General features: G+C 35.9%; 1 protein-coding gene and 1 long non-coding RNA gene across 6 annotated transcripts in view; one reads left to right on the forward strand and one right to left on the reverse strand.

Annotated features, from left to right (window-relative positions):
• The window catches only part of INTU (inturned planar cell polarity protein), a 57,097-nt gene that overhangs the window by 20,560 nt on the left and 17,699 nt on the right, over nt 1-18,838 (reverse strand). For all 5 annotated transcript variants that reach the window (XM_072862432.1, XM_072862435.1, XM_072862434.1 and 2 more), the window contains exons 3-5: nt 13,226-13,311; nt 6,631-6,834; nt 1,802-1,920 (exon numbers count right to left, since the gene is read on the reverse strand). In XM_072862432.1, the coding sequence (XP_072718533.1) occupies nt 1,802-1,920; nt 6,631-6,834; nt 13,226-13,311 (409 nt within the window). The remainder of the gene's footprint in view (nt 1-1,801; nt 1,921-6,630; nt 6,835-13,225; nt 13,312-18,838) is intronic.
• LOC140652106 (uncharacterized) lies at nt 10,776-17,758 on the forward strand. The gene is made up of 3 exons (XR_012042657.1): nt 10,776-10,821; nt 12,004-12,097; nt 17,545-17,758. It is a non-coding gene; the product is annotated as an uncharacterized lncRNA (long non-coding RNA).

Genomic DNA, 18,838 nt, shown 5'->3' on the forward strand with positions numbered 1-18,838 from the left:
GAATAAAACAATAGCGTCATTTCATTAGTTAAGAAATACCTTAGTATTTCTGCAGGTCACCAGAAAATTTTTATCCTTCATGTAACCAAAAGTGCTTTCCAAACAAAACAAGTTATACATTTATAATGCAATTAACTACAAAGAAATAAACATCCCCATCCCAAAAGGTACACAATACATGTGCAGACATAATAATCATTATTTACTCTTCTGACAGAAGAAGCTTCATAGGAGAGCTGGGGATTATCTGTTGTCTTTTTTGAAGAGATGAGAGAGTCCACAGAGACCAGCAGAAGTGCTTTTATATTTTTAGAACTCAAAAATAGGAAATTGAGAACCTTAACAGGAAAGGTGAATCTACATTATAATGGATTTCTGTATTGTTTTTCTGATAATACCATAGGTATAGATCATCAAACAATGGATTGATTTGTCTTTTGGATGTGTTTGAAAATCTGCACATGTCCAAAAATACTTTTATATGGGAGAATTTCCATTAATAATGTATAAGCATTTAAGAGGAGTTAACGTATCTCAGTGCTAATTAATGTGGCATTGCATTAAAATACTGGTATATGCAAAAGATCAAAAGCCCATGTTTGATACCTGCTGCTAAAGGACTCAATCCACATTCCTATTGATCATTAAATCAGTAACATGACTTAGTAACTTATTAACTAGAAGGTTATAAGCATGATTAAAGCACAGTGTTAAAACTTCTTACTCAAAATAGCAGGATACCAACAAGTCTAAGAAAAAAAAACAAATTAAAAGAAACAAATGTAAACAAAAGTAAATTAACCAGTATTAATTTTCTGGTAAGCAAAAATATTCAAAAGCCCTTCAAGAACTCCTTTTAAGGAAAAATTTATCAGTGGGAACCCAACTTAAATATATTAAAAGGGCTTTTTGCCTTCTGAGGAATTCCTTATTATTGCCAGTGCTGTTCACCACTGCACTACTGCTTGCGCTCTGCTTGCACTACTGCACTGCTTGCACTACTGCACTGCTTGCTTGCACCACTGCACTACTGCTTGCTACATTTGGCTTTTTTATACCCATCCAGGTCTTGTGTCTGACACGCAAGGCACTGATGTGCAAAAGAGAATCTTGCCTGAGACACCCAAGAGATGTAAACTCATATACTGATTCTCAGTGGGAAGAAGTGTGAAACTGAAAGTGATACCTGCTATCTCGCTTCTAATCATTCCATCAGAAAATCATCTACCTTTAAATATTCAATAACCTCTTGACATATCTCCACCACCCCTACACCGCTCCAAAAACTCAGGAGTCATTTTTATTAGACTTGTTACTAGAGTCCCTGGTCTGTGGATACAAAAATCTTTCAGGTGTTGCAAGTTGAATGTGAAAGAAAATTAATTTAAAAGTAGCAGGCACTCATGAATTTATCTGAATTACATTTTATCTTTTTTAAAATTTTTAAAAATTTGATTGAAGCTGTTGTAGAATTTCCAGTCTGTCGTAGTACAGTGCCACAGAATCCCAGTTTAGATAAGGATGTTTTAAGAGATCTAAGAAGGGATCTAAAAACAATTTAACTGAACTAAAAATCCTAGTCATTGCCACCCATGACAAAGAAATTCCCCCAAATCAACGTACATCCAGGCTAAGCAGCCCAACTTCAGGCATGCTGTTCTAGTTAAGAAACATTACTGCCTAATAGGTAGAGTCACTCTTATTTTGTCTAGAACTTGATGCATGACCCATGTGGGTTTTTCTGTACACATATGTATAAAATAATAGTAGTAGTAATACATTACATTTCAAATGCTTTTACCTGATAATCTGGGTACCAGTAACACTTTCCAGTATGTCAGACAGTGTGAGAAATATTCCTCTCACACTTTTCAGTTTTTGGGATGCTTCTGATATGGGGTACTGATAAAGAATTTCTTGCTGTGAAGAAAGTTAGCTGTTAGTTAAGCAAAGAAAAATCAAAACCAAAATGACAAAAAACACCCCCACAGAAAACAAGATAGCAAATGTTTTTCCTGGCATCATTTTTTTTTTTTATATGAAAGGTTTTATCATAAAAGTTTGCATGGTATCAAAACAAGCAGTGGTCTGCACAGGCATACTGGAAAGTTCTAAAATGCACATGAATGTTTTTGACAGTTTTAACTTTTCTATTTTATAGAAAAGTAGGGCTTATTTAGAATCATTATTATATGGAGAAACATAAAATGACAAACAGTATGGCCACTGCATTTTACAGCTTAAAGGACACTGTTAACAAATCTGATTCCAAGAGATAGCTAATATTTGTACGGTTCTTTCAATATTTAAACTGTGATTTAAATCATCAAACATACAGCTCTAAAACCAACAATAAGAATATGAAACCTCCAATCTCTCTATATAACCCTACCTAATTGCTTTCCATATATAGCACAAAATATAACTGAAGTATATACTCAAATAACATATGCACCATTAACAATTTTATCACCAAATCTCTGACCATCTGTGTCAGCATACTCTTAAAGAAGTCATCTTGAAACTGAAGATCAGTAGAGATAAATATTTGTGACAATTATTTTTCTTTTTCTAACCAGTTCTTAAAAATAATTGTTTTATGTAAGCATTTTCAAAAATTTTGTATTAATTATTTCAGCAACCATAAAAATACAGTAATAAGCAAACATACGATTCCCCCACCGTTATTGCTTTCTGCCAAATCATGATGGGCCAGAAATAATGAACGTAATATTAAGCATATCCAATGCAAAGAGTATAGTAAATTATCTTTCTACACAAAAGAAACACAGACATGATTCACTTTCCTATTTATGTCACTAAGCGCATCCAGCCAGTGCCAATACCTGTTAGAAAATTTTCCTTCATCAAGATTAAAAGAATGTAAAGTTTCATGACAAAAGGACCTGGCAAACTCTTCATTCTTATCCAATTTAATTAACTCTATTTTCAAATACTCATTAGTGACAAGGATCTTTTTTCTTGAATCAATCCCTCAGCTGGAAAAAAACCTGCCATTTTCTAATTACAGCTCTACAAAGGGCTAGAAAGAGCCTTTTTTTCTCCTCACTATGAACTGGGGCCTTTACACAAAATTCATTTGAGAATTATCTGTACACTTTCCCAGGGAAAGAAAAGACAACTGTAACAAAAGGTCATAGCTGTATCACATATATATATTAATGAGTTAGCAAGGTTCAGCACATACCACCATACAAGATCAGCTGTCTTCAAAGCAAGGCGAAAGTTCATAGGCCAATGACAATGGAATTAATAAATGAGAAGTAGCTCATTTCTTAAAAACTATAAACCCTCCCTCAACCCAAAAAACCCAAACCTGGACAGACTATCTAAACTAATGGCTTATCAAACAGCTTCCCTTTTTGATTTTTATTTTACTAATTTCTCAAACTGAGCCTAAATAACATTTAAAAAAAATTATTATCTTTCTTGACAAGATAAGAAATGGCTACAAGAAATTGTGTCAAAATGGTGCCAACCAGCTAAAAACCTATAATCTTCAAACACAGTGCACTGACAATAGAGGCTTTAAGTTGCATCTTACATAAGATTAAAAAAGAAACAGTTGATGAAAGACAAATATGAATTCTTAAAGATTAATTCAGAAATTATAAGAACAGGGATAAATGCTACAGGAAGTACAAGTCAGTGTCTGTATGAACCAAGCTATCTTAACAGCTACTCGGTAATACCTACTTTGCAAGTATGCTGAACACATGCTTCCAGTAACACTATCATGTAGGAGGAATATGAACGTTATTCCTTTTAAGACACTGTATTGCCAAAATCAGTTCAAACACATAAGAATGTTATAGTTGTATGCTGGTACAAATAACGTATGTTATAATCATAATACCTACCTTGAACTAAAACATACAAAAAGACATGATCAACCTTATTCACTGAAACCGTTATCATACGGGACACTCGGCACATGCATGCACATATTCTAAATGATTTCTAGTACTACTTTCCTTTATAGTTGAGTAGATAGAGCTTACAAGTCTTAGAGCTCATTAATTCTATCTTTGGGTGCCAAAAGCTCACAAGTGGAAGAATTAGTTACTAGTTCTAGTTGCCATTGTTTACATGGATGTGATCTGCATACCATGCCTCCTTTGGACATGGGTAAAGAAGCTTAGTAAAGGATCATTATATTTTTATTGTGCAATATGGCATAGGTGTATAATAACTTCAGTGCTAATTTGAAGTACTACTGTAAACTAAATCTGGAATAGTACATCTACAGGATAAATGTCACTTACTGGTCACCAAGTGAAATTAAAGACAAATGCCTTGAAGAAGGTGGCATTCTTTTGTTAGGAAATGTTATAAAGAGGTTGATTACACCAGCAAACCATCTCTCAACATTAGAGACTATTTGGGGCTGCATAACTGCCAAGACTTCTCAGGAAACAATTCTTCCATGGTATGGAGGGAGAACAAGTGCATTACAATCCCTCTTTTACCTCTGCTCAACCATTCCGGGTTAATCCTGTTTCTTGGGAGAGTATCAAGAAATAATGGGGCAAGAAAGCAGTGCTCCATTTACTCTGAAGTGCAGGAATTGCAGTTAGGCATTTGCATATTTATTCACCTACCAACAGAGGAGCCAGAGGCCCTGAAATAATTTTTTAAATATTTCGTAAAGTTTATGTGACCAAGAAAACACTGGTCTTTAAATCTACAGCAATTGTCCATAGCTGTTCTATCCACATAACATAGCAGTCTTCGACTACAAACTTACAATTGAAGAAAAAAAGAACTACTTGCAATATGTAAGATGCTTTATCAAAGTTCACTTAAGTTTACTTAATTCACAGTTAAATGAGCTCTTTTCATTTTTATTATAGAGAAATACCAAAGCAGAAAAATACTGCAGTATTGTATGTTTTAATGGAAGCAGTCTCTGGGTGGGAAAAAGAGCACAAAACAACCTTGCCTAGTTGCAACGCTATTAAACAACAACAACAAAAAAGGAATACTTATAAGAAACACTTGTATAAACTAATTTCTGCTGAAGGTACCTCCCATGAAAGAATGTAGTCTCTTAAACAGGACTGGAAAGAACTGCGAACCAAAGCTTACAGTGTCCGTATCTTGCTGTGATACGCAATGAAGCATACATTACCTTAAAAATATTACGTTAAGAGCATGATTTATATTGCAAAGTCAAGTACCCCAAAATTATGAAGTACTGGATTTATGGTTCCCTAATAAGCCTTAATTATACACACTCATCTGTCCATCTTGTCCTCTGTACATGACAGGCATCTTTCACAACAAACGTAATCCTTAAGACAATGCCATGTTGCGTACGTAACAAAAGGGCTGAATTAAAGTTGCACAAGGAGCCATAAATCTGTCATTTCCTAGCTTTCAACCACTTGACTCTGCAAACTTCACAACTTTTTTACATGACTTTATAATATCATGTAATTTTCCAGGGTTCTCCTCCCCAGCCCCGTCTCCAGAAAATAAAATTAAACTCCCATTATGTGTAGTTAAAACACTTTTTCTCTATCACACATCACCAAAGAGCGATACAGACTTCTATCAGTTGAAAAATAGTATCAAAAAAATAAAGACATCTCAGAGAAGGGATGGAACACTGACTGGATTTAAGGATTAATTCCAGGGGAGAGAAAGCAAAATGTATTTCTTCAGCTCCCCACTCCATCACTGTCCCGCCATCCCAGTCCCTGGGGTCTGGCAAAACTTGTGCTTCATTCGATGTCTCCAGATCACAAATAATATAAGATCCCTAGGGCACTATGCTAAATCTGAGGAGAATTTACAGAAGGGAAGAAGAGTCTTTTTCCAAATGTCTGTTCCTAAAAAGTCCACTTTGTCCATCTGTGATTTTCAGATTGGGCAAGAAGCCAAACTCAGCCCTCCACGCTGTTCTGCGTCCCTGCATTCTGAGTGGAGTATTTGTAGCTATGGCTATGTCATGAACAACATCTACACAAACGTACAATGGGTTATATGTACACTGGCAAAATTTTTCTGAAGAACACAAAAAGGAAAGACATGTGAAAGGAAGCTTTGCAGGACAAAGGAAAAGTAGCTCAAAAATGTTGCCCAAGCAAGAATCAACAGTTGATTGCCAACAGCAGACATGCAAGAGTCCTCTAAGAAAAGGCACATTAGCATTTCAAACCAGGAGGAGCTAGACAGATTATGTATGTGGACTGCCAACAGCGCCTGCTGGGGAAAATTTTTTTGACTAGGCAGATTTCATAGTTCAAGCTTGAGAGGCGTATTGAAAACATCACAGTTGAGCATCTGAGAGACAGTAACGAACTTCTGCATTTATCTGCTCTAGCATGTTAACACCTCTAGCCTGCTCTTTATGCAAAGACTTTCAGCAGCGCTGAAGTGATTTCAAATCCCATTAGAGTTTGTCAGCAGTGATGCTAATTTTTCTTCCCTGGAATTTCAGGCCTTATTTCTGTCAAAATGGACATTTTACAGACTATTCACTACTCAAAATGATTAGCAAGATTTTTTCTTTTTTTTTTTTTTTTTTTTTACATCAAAAGGCGTAGCAGTTGCTGTTGTCAGTTGTTACCTTTCATCTTCAGTTTTATTTAGTTAGCCACATACCTCATCCTTAGATGTTTCAGAGTCCAGTTTCAGTGTGAGGAACATAACGATATGAGGCACGTCTTGGATAGCCTGTTGAAGATCCGTACTATCTTCTCCCCACAAGAGCCGAACCAGATTGTTCATACTTGACTGTGCCCGTTTATACCTTTGTTGAGAAGTTCCTTCAGGCTCAAATATTGATGTTTCAAATGTAAGTTTAACCTATTAAGATAATTAATTATTGTGAAAATGAGGCTGTACTTACAATTACATTCTAATGTCAGATGAAATAAATGTAGTTTGAGCCCTTTAAGAGATTAAGTTTTCTTAGCTTTACTGACAAAGATGTAAGCATTCAAAAAAATCCTGCTGTTTCAAGAAAACCAATTATATATTCAGCATTACATAACCATCTATTATTAAGGACAAAGCCAGCTATTACATGCTCTATGAACCATGTGAGTAAGCATGTGGTTTGGTGTGTTTTCGTACTTAATTCTTATGGTTTTGAGAATGGAAAAATATACTTACTGCTATGGGTTTGTTTGAACACAAAACCTATTACCACGCTTTTGAAACACACACAATATGTGACTTCTTTCAAAATGTCAGCACTTCCATAAGTATATATCCTCAAGGCTCTTTCATGAGCATTTCTTTGCTTTTTCGAGCACACTGACAGGTACATTTGCACAGGAAAATCAATTTGCATTAGACTGCAAAAGTCTTAATTTGTAATACTCAGTAACAATTCTTTCAATCTGCCAACATTTTCACTATGTTAACTTTTTTTTAAAACTGTAAAGTCAGCAAATAAGAGTTTTGTTGCCATATTTAAATTGTACACAACTAGCAAGAAGCATAAAAATTGTTTACATCACTTGCTGCGTTATGTCTTCAGAAGAAAAAAAAAATCAAAGCACTATCAGAGCATTCTCTCTTAAAAAAATAACTTAAAGTTTAGATGATTAAGCTTACTTTGTCAAAAAGTTACATGAGGTTTACTGTTCTTTCTTTCCCAAATAAAGTAAAAAAAAGGAGTTTTAGAATAAACACATATTTCCTGGCTTACAAGCAACACAAAATCCAAACTTGGTGTGGAAATATGTTTCACAATTTGCTTTACAGACCTTCTTTTTATGAGCACTGCCTAACAAAAATTTTTAGTTGTTCCAGTAGTAATGAAATGAAAGAATAATTTTTTTTTTTTTTGTGAATGAACACTTCATCCTAAGTATGAAAGGAGGATATGTGAGAAATACCTAGCTCTTGACTAAGCATAAAATGGTAATTTCCAAGCAGAATAAATGGATTTATTTTATTGGATGATACCTTAGTTTTCATCATTGTTCAAAGTGACTGAAAATATATCTATTTGAACTACGTAGGCATACTCTCAGTTCTCTCTTTCATATGTTTTTACTCAAGATTGTTTGTCTGCCTTAAAGTATCCTTAACATGCCTATTGAGTGGGAAGTTCTAAACATAATATATCACACCAAATCCTGCTTCTCTTTAAAGTCAGTGACAGTTTAGCCTAATGACTGATGCAACAAAATAGGCTTATATTTTCCCAGTTGCAATCAATTTGAAAAGCCCAAGAAGAGGTAATTTATACATTCAAATATATATAATTTATATTTTCATAATTGTGTATGTGCATACACTTACTTAAAGAGAGGAGTGCCAGCAAGAAATAATGATGCTTTAAAACACGCCCTGCCTGTCAAACTAGATCAGAGAGAAGTGCCATCATCAGCTCTTCCAGCTACAACATTTATGTCACTGGCTGCCTTCCTCCCATTCCACTCTACTCCCTCCCAACACTTCTCATTAATCTTTTCCTCTCATATTTTGGCTGCTATCAGCTTTTTTTCTCTTTTCCCATTCTCTGGAACAGCATTGCATTCAATCCTGCTCTGCTGCCATGTGCTACCACTTTCTTTTTTGACAGTAACTCATCGCTCCCTCTCTCATCATTTCAGTTTCAATTCATTACACTGCATATTAACAGGACTCGAGGAGCAGAAACATCCAGCTAAGAAGCAGTGGCTTCTTAAGCTCCAGTAACTTGATCATTCACAGTTTTATAGATGTATGTTTTCTTCTCTGGCATTCTGTGACTCGGTTCTCTTTCTTTGTCACGCCATCTGCATGTATTTCAGAGGATTTTCCTCATACTTTGTTTAACTTCTTGCAGATTTCCTCAAGGCTCAATAGTTATTTCTCTTAACTTCTACTACATCTTGCCTGTGGACACTTATTCATGACACTTAGGCTACAGTCTCTACACTAATGATGCACAGATGTAATTCTTGCTGCAGTCTATCTTCTAGTCTCTCAATTTAAGGAAAAAAAAAACCAAACCCCAAACTCAGTCTGTCTTGTCTTAGAGACACAACCATATGGCCCTCCAAGCAAGAGCAAAAACAAATTGGGCCAAACAGAACTTTAACTCTCTCTCATCCTGCAGGCATCCATGCTGCCTCGCACATCAATGTGGGCAATACCACATCGCTCAGATGAGAAGTCACTGTATTTTGAGAAAGATCTCTCTCCACAATCTCACTAGAAGTTCCTTTCCAAATCTTGATTCTATCCAACAGCTTGAAACATAACATTTTCTGTTCCTCTCTACTTTTGTCCAAGTTCTAATCTATTTCCTGCCTTTAAAAAAAAAAATTACTGTGAAAAAGACCATCCAGGCTGGAAAATGCTGTAATAGAAAATGACCAAGAGACTACATTTGTACATATCCTAAAAAGCTTTTTTTTTTTTTTTTTGTGGAGGAGAAATGAATCTTTGTCCTGAGCAGTGCACAGGATCTGATTAAATATGTGACTACTGAAGTACCCTTTTGTAAATACTGACTATGAAATCTTTCACAACTTTGATTCCATTTCTCCTAAAGAAAATCAGTTCAATGCACAGCAGAAAACAGAAAAGGAAATGAAATGAAGAATGGGAAAAGCACAGAAAATATTAGTATACCATTCTATAAATATATAGCATACACACATTCCCAATACTTAGAAAAGTTCTCAAAAAGCATTTAATCAAACTGCAAGAAGGCACTGATGAAGGTAACTAACAGCAAACTGTGAGGTACATAGATGGGGATTTTTCCACTTAGGAAAGATGTAACAAAAGTGGAACATGACAGAGCTCTCCAAAGTCATGGAATGATATGAAGAATAAGACATGGACAGTTAACTACTCATAACACAGGAACCTGGGGGTATGAAATGCACTTAACTAGATGGCAGTTTGAAAACCAACAAAAATAAATGTAACACAAATCAGTTATGTAAATCATTGCTTACAGGATGCTGTGGAGGTCAAAGGCATTTTAAGAACTAGATTAAAAAAGGAGAAGGTACAAACCTGTATGTGATCCACAAGTCCCTAACTATTGACTGCTGGAAGCTGGAAAAGTATGATGGGAAGGTCACTCTGTATTTAATTTGTTTATTATTACTCTTTATTTAAACATTTGTCAGTGTAAGAAACAGAAAATGTAGCTGTTATACCATTGGTCTGACCCAGAAAAGCATGCTTGCTGTTTATCTGCAAGAAATCTGTATGTCTTAGAATATGGATTTTATTATAGACAGAGCTGGTGGCATTGCCTGCCTTTTAAGATTGCTTGCCATTTCCTGTTGTAAGTCTCTGTTTTCCATGTGCTTACAGTTTGCACAACTGTAACTCAAAATTTCAGGCTGAATTTTCTGATTCTGAATGTCTGCCTCAGGCTGAATATTTTTAGAAAGTTTCAGGTAAAATGGTTCTGCAACTTCCAAGTGTCAGGGTAAGGAAAAGTATATTCTTCTAGCATATCTTCCCCTTTCTATTCTGTCTTTTCTGTCTTGTGGTGATAGGAAACAGCAGCTATTTTGATTACAGAAATGTAAAACTGTATAGACCGCAGAATATAACTTCAGCATACGTATAACTCAAGCATTGAGGAGTATGCTTTGTCCTGTCACATTCAGTGACTGCTACAGAACTTCTGAAGAGGGTATCCAATGCTTTAATCAGAATTGGGACTTTATCTCATTAGGTGACATGCAAGCACTCAAACAGAAACAGTTCTGCCATTAAAAAAAAAAAAGCCCACAAAAAACCTGATGTAGCATTTGGACTTCTATTGCTCAATACATACACTCAACTAGCCCTTACATGCCTAGAAGCTAGTATGCCTAAACTGAGGTAAGAAAAACAAAATTCTGGAAATATAATAATGAGACATGTTATGCTGCATGCTGCAACTGAGAGAATCTAAGTAATTAGGTTTTGAAATTACTTCCAGTAATTTTTAACACTGAACCCAGAAGAGCGGTGACTTTGCTTATGTAAATAACTTGTAACTACGGTAAAACAGCTTTAACTGCATCTTCTTTGATATTTTGCAATGCACTATGAATGAGAATACATTAACAATTTTGCTTGTGTAACAGCTGTCCTTGTTACTAAATCTCAGAAACAACCACCCTCTGTTTCTTCAGCAGCATGAACACAGTATTCTACACTGCAAAAAATGCCAGAACTCTGTATTTAAATTCTCCACTAGTCTATTTCAGCAATCACTCTTCTGGTTTGACTCAAACTGCACAGTAAAAAAGGAATAATTGCACTTTAATAAAAGGTTTTGGAAAGCCAACATGACAAACAGTTATACATTTCAAGTAATCGCTGTCTGCTTAGATTTACTGACAATGCAAACATTAATGTTGCATTAATAGTAACTACTATATAAAGGGTTGCATTGCATTTTAGCAACAAGTAATACGTATACTCTAGCAAGGATACAATTAAATAAACTATATAATCTCTGCTTTTTTAATCATTCTGTATTTAATAACAGTTACAGAAACTCCATATTTGGTCAAAGACAGGCAAGACAAGGTTTTTCTACCATGGAGCTCTGCCAATACCTGACCACAACTCTGGTAGCTTAGGCAAGCTTCATACTGTTAAATATCTTGGAAAGCTTCCTAAACTGACATACTAGTACTCAATCTTACTGCAGTTGCAGATGTAGTTCTACAGGCACTTACACTACGTAAGTTGCAAACACAAGCATGTTTAACAAAACCTAAAATTTCCACTTCTTTTTATCTCTGGACAGTAAAACATTTCTATTATTATCACCTCGTATATTCTACCTGAAGAAAAACTACCAAGAGGTTACAGACATACTGTAAGAGACACTATAATTTTAACCTGCTCCATGTCATATCTGTAAGTTGCAACTTCTACCTTGTCTTCCTGTCCACCAGGAAGTGGATTTAACCAGAATAACTCAAAATACTTAATTTTATGCTACTAACATCCTAGGTAATTAACACTCTCCTGGTTTAATTCTGAAATAGCTATCTAATTCTTTATCAGTTATTTAATTCTTCATTATAGCTCCCAAATGATTATTCAGCTAGAAGAGAAGATATGTGCAGTAGGTTTGGGGAGAAGAAACACTCTTCAGCAGGTCAGCTTTTTGTATCAATTTTTATTGCTGACTTCTATCAATCTTCATCACTGTTCAGTTCTGAAAGATCTGAAAAGTATTTAATCTAAAAGCTCTTAAATACTCAAGAATTTATTTTCCTATTTAAATATGAAAGTAGTATCAATTTCTCCATTTGAATGCTCTTAAATATCTTTACTAGCACTACTTGTTAATTCAGGCTTCTTTTTACTTTCTTGTGGTTTGCGAGTCTCTTTTATATGGATGAAGAGATAATAATTTTATTTAAGTATTTCTATAGCAATTATTACCGTTTTAAGAACGGTAATTGACAAAAAAGCCACTACTATTCTGCGGTTGACATATTTATTTTTAAGCTAGACATCAATATCTTGCTTCATACATGCTGTTGCCAGATTGCACATCTCCAGCCCTATTACCTACCAGGAGCAAGGCATCACAACATTACATACCTTGTCCTTCATTTGCTGAGATCAGAGCGTTCAAAATAACACCTCTCAAAGCAACCATACTTGCCATCTTTGTTCATAACTACAGCTATTGCTGGCTAAAAGTTTGTGCAGGTCTCAAAGGAGTTACTTCACTGTATTCAACAAGTAATTAATTTTGATGCAAGTGGTAACATAATCAAGAAGTTGTTTTCTGAGCAGGAAAAGTAATAAAACTCTATTTTGCACATATGTATGTACTAGCTCTCATAGAGAAACACGAATGCTCAGAATTCTGCAAGCATAGAATACCTTGATTCTCACACTGGGCAAAAAAAAATCAGGTGTCATGGTTAGTCTAAACCTACAGGTATGCTGCTACCTCTTGCACAATGTTGTATGTGCTTTCTGACTGGCTAATGACAAACAGAATATGTAACAGCTGGACTGTGCCTAATGTCCCTTAATGGGACATTGGCTTGAGTCACTTATTTGCACCTACCTATTTTCACAAAACTTACCAGAATTAAACTCTCTAATTTCTACTCTAAGTTTGACTGAAGTCAACCAACGTGTTCAAAAAGTAGATGAGGAACTTCTAAGAGAAAGACCGCCTAAGTCCTGTTTCCTAAGGAAAAAAGGCTGGAAACAATATTAATTTTTACAGAGGACATTTGGAATAAATGTTCAACTACTGTACCTGCATAGGACCTGGAATGCAAGACAAAACCCTTTCTATGTTTTCAGAGTTCACATCAACATCATTTACGGCAACTAGAGCATCTCCTGGAGATAAAACAGACAAAAGCATGAGAAACTTAGATGGTATTACACCACAGTACAAAGCCAAGCAGTGTTTTGTTTTAAAGACTAGTATGCCATTCAAACAATCATAAATGTCTTTTTGTTACATTTAAGTAGATGGTTTCTACATGCAACGTTTACTATGTTTAGAAACATTAGTCTATTACCTCAGTGCTCTTAAGGCCTTACTGCCACGCTTGTATCGTTTTACAAAAATAACTGTCAAAGCCTCTCCCCTCCATCCAGGCTTATATCACTCTTGTTACTTGATCAGAAAACTCAACAACTTCACCAATCAAGTTATGCCCAAAAATTACTTCCCCCCCCCCTCCGAAGCCACCTCTGTTCACCTGCCAGTCCTTCTCCACTGCTACCTCCACTGCTACAAACACTACTGTTTCCAAAAGCACTCCAAAATTCCCTTTTCCTGTAGCAGCTTACAAGTTCTAGGCCATCACTTACACCAAAGGTTTCACGTGTTGTCTGAGCCTAACTATGGGAGAATCCCACCACCCCTGAGCCCCTCTCTTTGAAGCAGTCCTGACAATTACCATGCGTATTAGTAACTCAGCTTCGGTCACTAAACTGGCAGAAAATCATTCCCTCTTCCTCATTTCATCCCTACACCTCCTTTTGTCTCTCAAGCCACATCACAATTTAGTCCCTTCTCTTCTTTTCCGTGCCTTGTCCACTGATGTGGCTTCTTACTCTGCCCTCTTCATGCTTTTATCTGCCAGATCTTCCTGCCTAACAACATCTTGTATTTTTTAAATCTGACTCTCTTCCCATTACTGGAAATGGGGGGAAAAAACCCAGTATCCCAAAGAAAAAGTCTTTAACTACAAATGGAAAAGGTTTGATAAATTAAAGGCACTAGTTACAAAAGCAAACTGAACTGAATTAGAGCTTACAAACTTAAAATCCACATGAAAGTACAAAAATCAAACTGGGATTTCTATCTGAAGTGAGGGAAAATATTCTAGATAAGTATCCCAGTAATAATTAGTTGATAAACTCTGCCTCATCCCCCACAAAAAGGATGCAGGTTTAAGCATGGAGAATGTAAGAAAGATGAGACACACTAGTGAAAAAAACACCTGTGAAGTTAGAAAACATAAAGCTAAAATAACATAACAGGATAAAACTACTTAGACCTGTCAAAAGGAATAGAAATTGAAAAGTAAAAATAGGTTTTTTGGCCATTCATCTTTCAAAAAAAAAAAAAAAAAAGGAAGCAGCAGTAAGAAAAGGATACATATTAAAGATATTTCAGACATGGTAGTGGGACACTAAATCAACCAAAAATTTGATTACTTCAGCTGGCAATTTAAAACATCAGCCCAACATTTAAGGTGAGATTTTAGGTTGAACCTAAGTCAGAAAAACTCTCACTAAAAGGATAGTCCTTCATGGTTTCTCTAATGTCAATATCCAAAGTTGGAAGCACTATATCCCAGAGGAAGACACCAATAAATATTACTGGAATAACAGAAATATAATGGAATTAAATAGTATATTCATTCTCAAGAAGGTAGCCAAGTAACACAAAACATGAAAAAGACAAACACAGTATCCGGATGTGTTAGGAAAGGCATTTCCTTTGAATGTAGGTGGTGAGCACTAATGGACCTGACAGGATCCCATCCAGAGTACCCCTTACAATTCTATTCACCTGTGCTCAAGAAAAATGAAATCAAATGAGATCAGATACATAGAAGTAACACTGCAGTGACCACAGGAAATGGGAGAACCCGTTTATGTTGGTTAAAGATGAGGTGAGTAACGGCTAGGTGTGAAAGCAGCTAGAGTATAAATCAGAAGGTTCTGTAGTCTCAGAGAATTTCTAAAATTCTCTAAATTTTAGAAAATTTGCCCTCTAAAATAGGGCAAAATACCTAAGATGAGGCAACATAAATTTGTGAAAAGACCTATACAAAGTGACTGCCAGTGATACCAGGATATAGGACTTGATGGTTCATTAGGTCCTTTCCAGAGCCAAATATTCAACTTCAGAGTAAGAGAATAGGCCTTATTTTCTACTTGATTTTCTTTAGTGTCACTTTCAGTTGTCTCTGCCTTCTGTCCTATTGGGTGAAAAACTTGATTAGTTTCCAGTTTGTATCTTCTGTCTGTAGAGAGGGAAATAAAGAAATTAGCTTCTTACTTAACATTGAAAGTGACTTGATTCCAAGGTCATTCTTATGCCTTACAGGTGTGAACTAAAAATATCAAGAGCTGCTCTGGAAGAGCAAATTGAAAACCAACCCTAATTTTGCTTGAGCTGCACAAAGACTCCCTTAAAAAATACCTCCACATCCTCTCCAAGATCACTAATATTAGCATTTAAAAGAGCGTAATCTAATATGAGACACTTAATAAACGACTCAAAAAAACAAACAAAGGATTGACTGAGGTACTTGATTTTCTTTCAAACTAGGTACTCTTGAGCTTTGTTTCCTAAGGAAATGAGGCTTCTGCAATTGTACTATGAATGGCTTTGATTCCATTACTAAATTTCAGCCAAAGCTGGAAGAGAAGGCACAAGTGACATTACATGCTACGAGTTCTCTTAATGGACTGCTGGATAGAGAAGCCCTCCCCTTTTCCTTCCCTCTCCTGCCCCAGGTAAAGCTGCACCCTGAGCTCATCACCTGTCCTGTCTGTGCTCCAGGCTGGCCAGTCCGTACAAGGGCAGTTCAGAATCAGACACAGCAAACACTGACTTGTCCAAAAAGCTGTCCAGCAGCAGACGGAATGGTATTACAAGAGCAGTATGAGGTATCCCCATGTGCGGGGAAAGGCACGAGGGCAGGAATTCTGGGACTGTCACAGTGAAGTTATGTGGATAGAATGTAAATCCAAAGACAGTTGGACAGTTCACTATTTCCTCTGGTCACAGTTTGTTTTATTATTTGTATCTACATTTAGATCTCATCACACTTACGTGAGCCTTACTGAAAAAGGTGAAATAAACCAGCATGTCCCTCACGACTAGTGCTGCTACACTTGCAGGGTTCAGGGAATTATACGAATTCCAGAACACAGAGGCTAGAAGCTGCAGTCGTGACACCTGTCCTTTCCTCCTGCGCCAGGACACGTGCAAAGCCAGAGGCAGCATTACAGCAGTATTCAACTACACCTGCAAGAGAGAAATCCTCAGCCAGGTAGTAGCAGCAGTGCTCATCGCTCTTTCAGGCACTGTAAAGAGATTAGAAAAAGCATATGGATTCGTAGCAAATGCGCATAGTAGTATAACTATACTTTAAGCCTTGACTTGGCAAAAAAAGGTACAACTGAAGAAAGAAAGCACTGAACAACTAAGGTTCAGTACATATTTCAAGTTTTCTAGGGAGAAGACTTGCTCAGCTCAAACTAACACAGTGATGATAATGACGTGCATACTAAGGAAAAGCAGAATCTGTGTCTCTAAGGTCTCTCCATTTCCTGAGAATGTAGTAAAGACAACAGAATCTGAAAGTTTAGAAGAATTCTGACAGATTATCATTATTTCTATCTTCTACCTTGCTGTTAAATACCATCAAATACAACTGGAATTCTTCCCAGGTACTAGGTTGATTGCTCAAAATCGGTGCAAAACACAATTTAGGCCAATGAGAGAAAGACCGTTCTCCTTAACTAACCAACAGTAAGGAAATACAGAATCCCCAAAACCCGCAAGCAATAGTCCTCTTTAATACACTAGGCAACAACTAACTGCTCACTGTTATGTTACATTAAAGGAAAATTCATTCCTACTCTTTCTTACAGCAAAACCAAGAAAAGGTTAAGTTTTATTATACACACAAAAATGTTATCACTCCTTGGAATGAATTGTTTTTTCTATTTCAAGTAATAGTAGCTCTCTCCCTAACCTCTGTGTTTCTTGATGCACAACACAGTGAAGTTTTAGCCTATCAAATCTTCAACACAACAATAATTCAAAGACAGGAAAACTGAAAGTTAAACAGCATTTAAAAGCAACTCGGTAAGTCCATGCCAGAGCCCCAGGACTTGAAAACTGGCACTCAAAAGCAAAGCGTTCAGGCTACTCTAATATAAGAAGAAATTATAAACAGAATTACTGCGGTCTTTGTCAAAGAACACTGTATTAAAGATCACCATTCACAAATACAAGAGAAAGCATAAATTGCTCTTGTACTCATCTGGAGCACTGTTTAAATAAAAATTGTTTATGTTCTGTTTGTTTTACTACAGACCTTACCAATTCTGTTGTAAAGACAACAGTCGAGTCATCTAATCCACAAAGCCAATCAAACGAGCTGCACACATTTTGTGAAGACATATGCACCTTAGCACTTAAGGGAATATTTTCCAACCACATCTCCCAGGGGGGAATATACAAAGACACTTTGAAAGGAGAAGATCCATCAGTATTTACATGTTGTATACTCAAAGTGTTTTATTTATTCGACACCTAACATACATATGCAAAACTTTCATTGCAGCAGTAAATATTTATTCCATTCAATTTGTAAAAATGTAATCATGTACCATAAATGGAACAGCTTTCCAGAAGACAGAGCCAAAGCAGTCCTGTAAGGCTGCCTTCATTTTGCCAGAAAATGCTGTATCACTATTAAAGAACTGCAACTTGATGTACAACTGAGAAAGTCTACATTTATCAGTATGGATTTTCCAGAATTGGGGGTGGATGGTTGTGGTGGTGGGGGTGTTTGTGGTTTTTTTCCTTCTTTTCTTTTTGCCAAACACAACAGCATGCAAAGAATAGAGACTATGAAGTCACAGAATGAAAGACATCACTGGCACAATAGGAAGTGTGTAAAATTATGAACACAGACTATCTTAAAGCAGAACATGACCACAAGATCTACCCAGTGTGATAATTAATGCCAGTGAAAGAGTTTATATATGCAAGTCTTCCTTTGTGAGAGTTTCACATCTACACTTTCTTGGAGAATTGTTTCCTCCCCTTTAGCAGTGACAAACTTACAGAAAGTGAGACTGACTTAGGCCTTCAGACATTAAGTCCCTCAAAAAAATAGTGCAAATGTATAAAGTTTAATCTAATTTCACTGACTTAATACTTAATCAATTTAGGTTAAATGAAATAAAAGGGTAAATGGTGTTTGCAATTGTTTCAGTTCATCTAACTTGATGGTTTGCAGAGTTAAGTCAAATTTTCCCAGACTAAAACATTGCTGAATTTCAGATGTAGAGACATTTCACTAGCGGAGAGAAAAAAGTTGTACAGATGGTACTGCAAATACATTTTTCAATCATTCTTGTGCTCGATGAAGTGGGTGAAAAATCCCCTCCAACTGACTTCTCTTAAGTACAGAGATCAAAGTGAACTTTTTCCTTTTTGCTGAAGTAGACATATATACTTACATAGACAAGAAGCAGACATTTGCATGAAATGTTGTTTTCAAACCCGATATAAAATAATGTAAAATTTTGCCTTGTTTTTTTTTTTTTTAGCTTTTTCAACAATACGGTTGTATAAAAAAATTTTACTGTATAATACTAT

The sequence above is a fragment of the Ciconia boyciana genome, chromosome 5, assembly GCF_034638445.1.
Source record: "Ciconia boyciana chromosome 5, ASM3463844v1, whole genome shotgun sequence".
In the NCBI taxonomy this organism is placed as follows: domain Eukaryota; kingdom Metazoa; phylum Chordata; class Aves; order Ciconiiformes; family Ciconiidae; genus Ciconia; species Ciconia boyciana.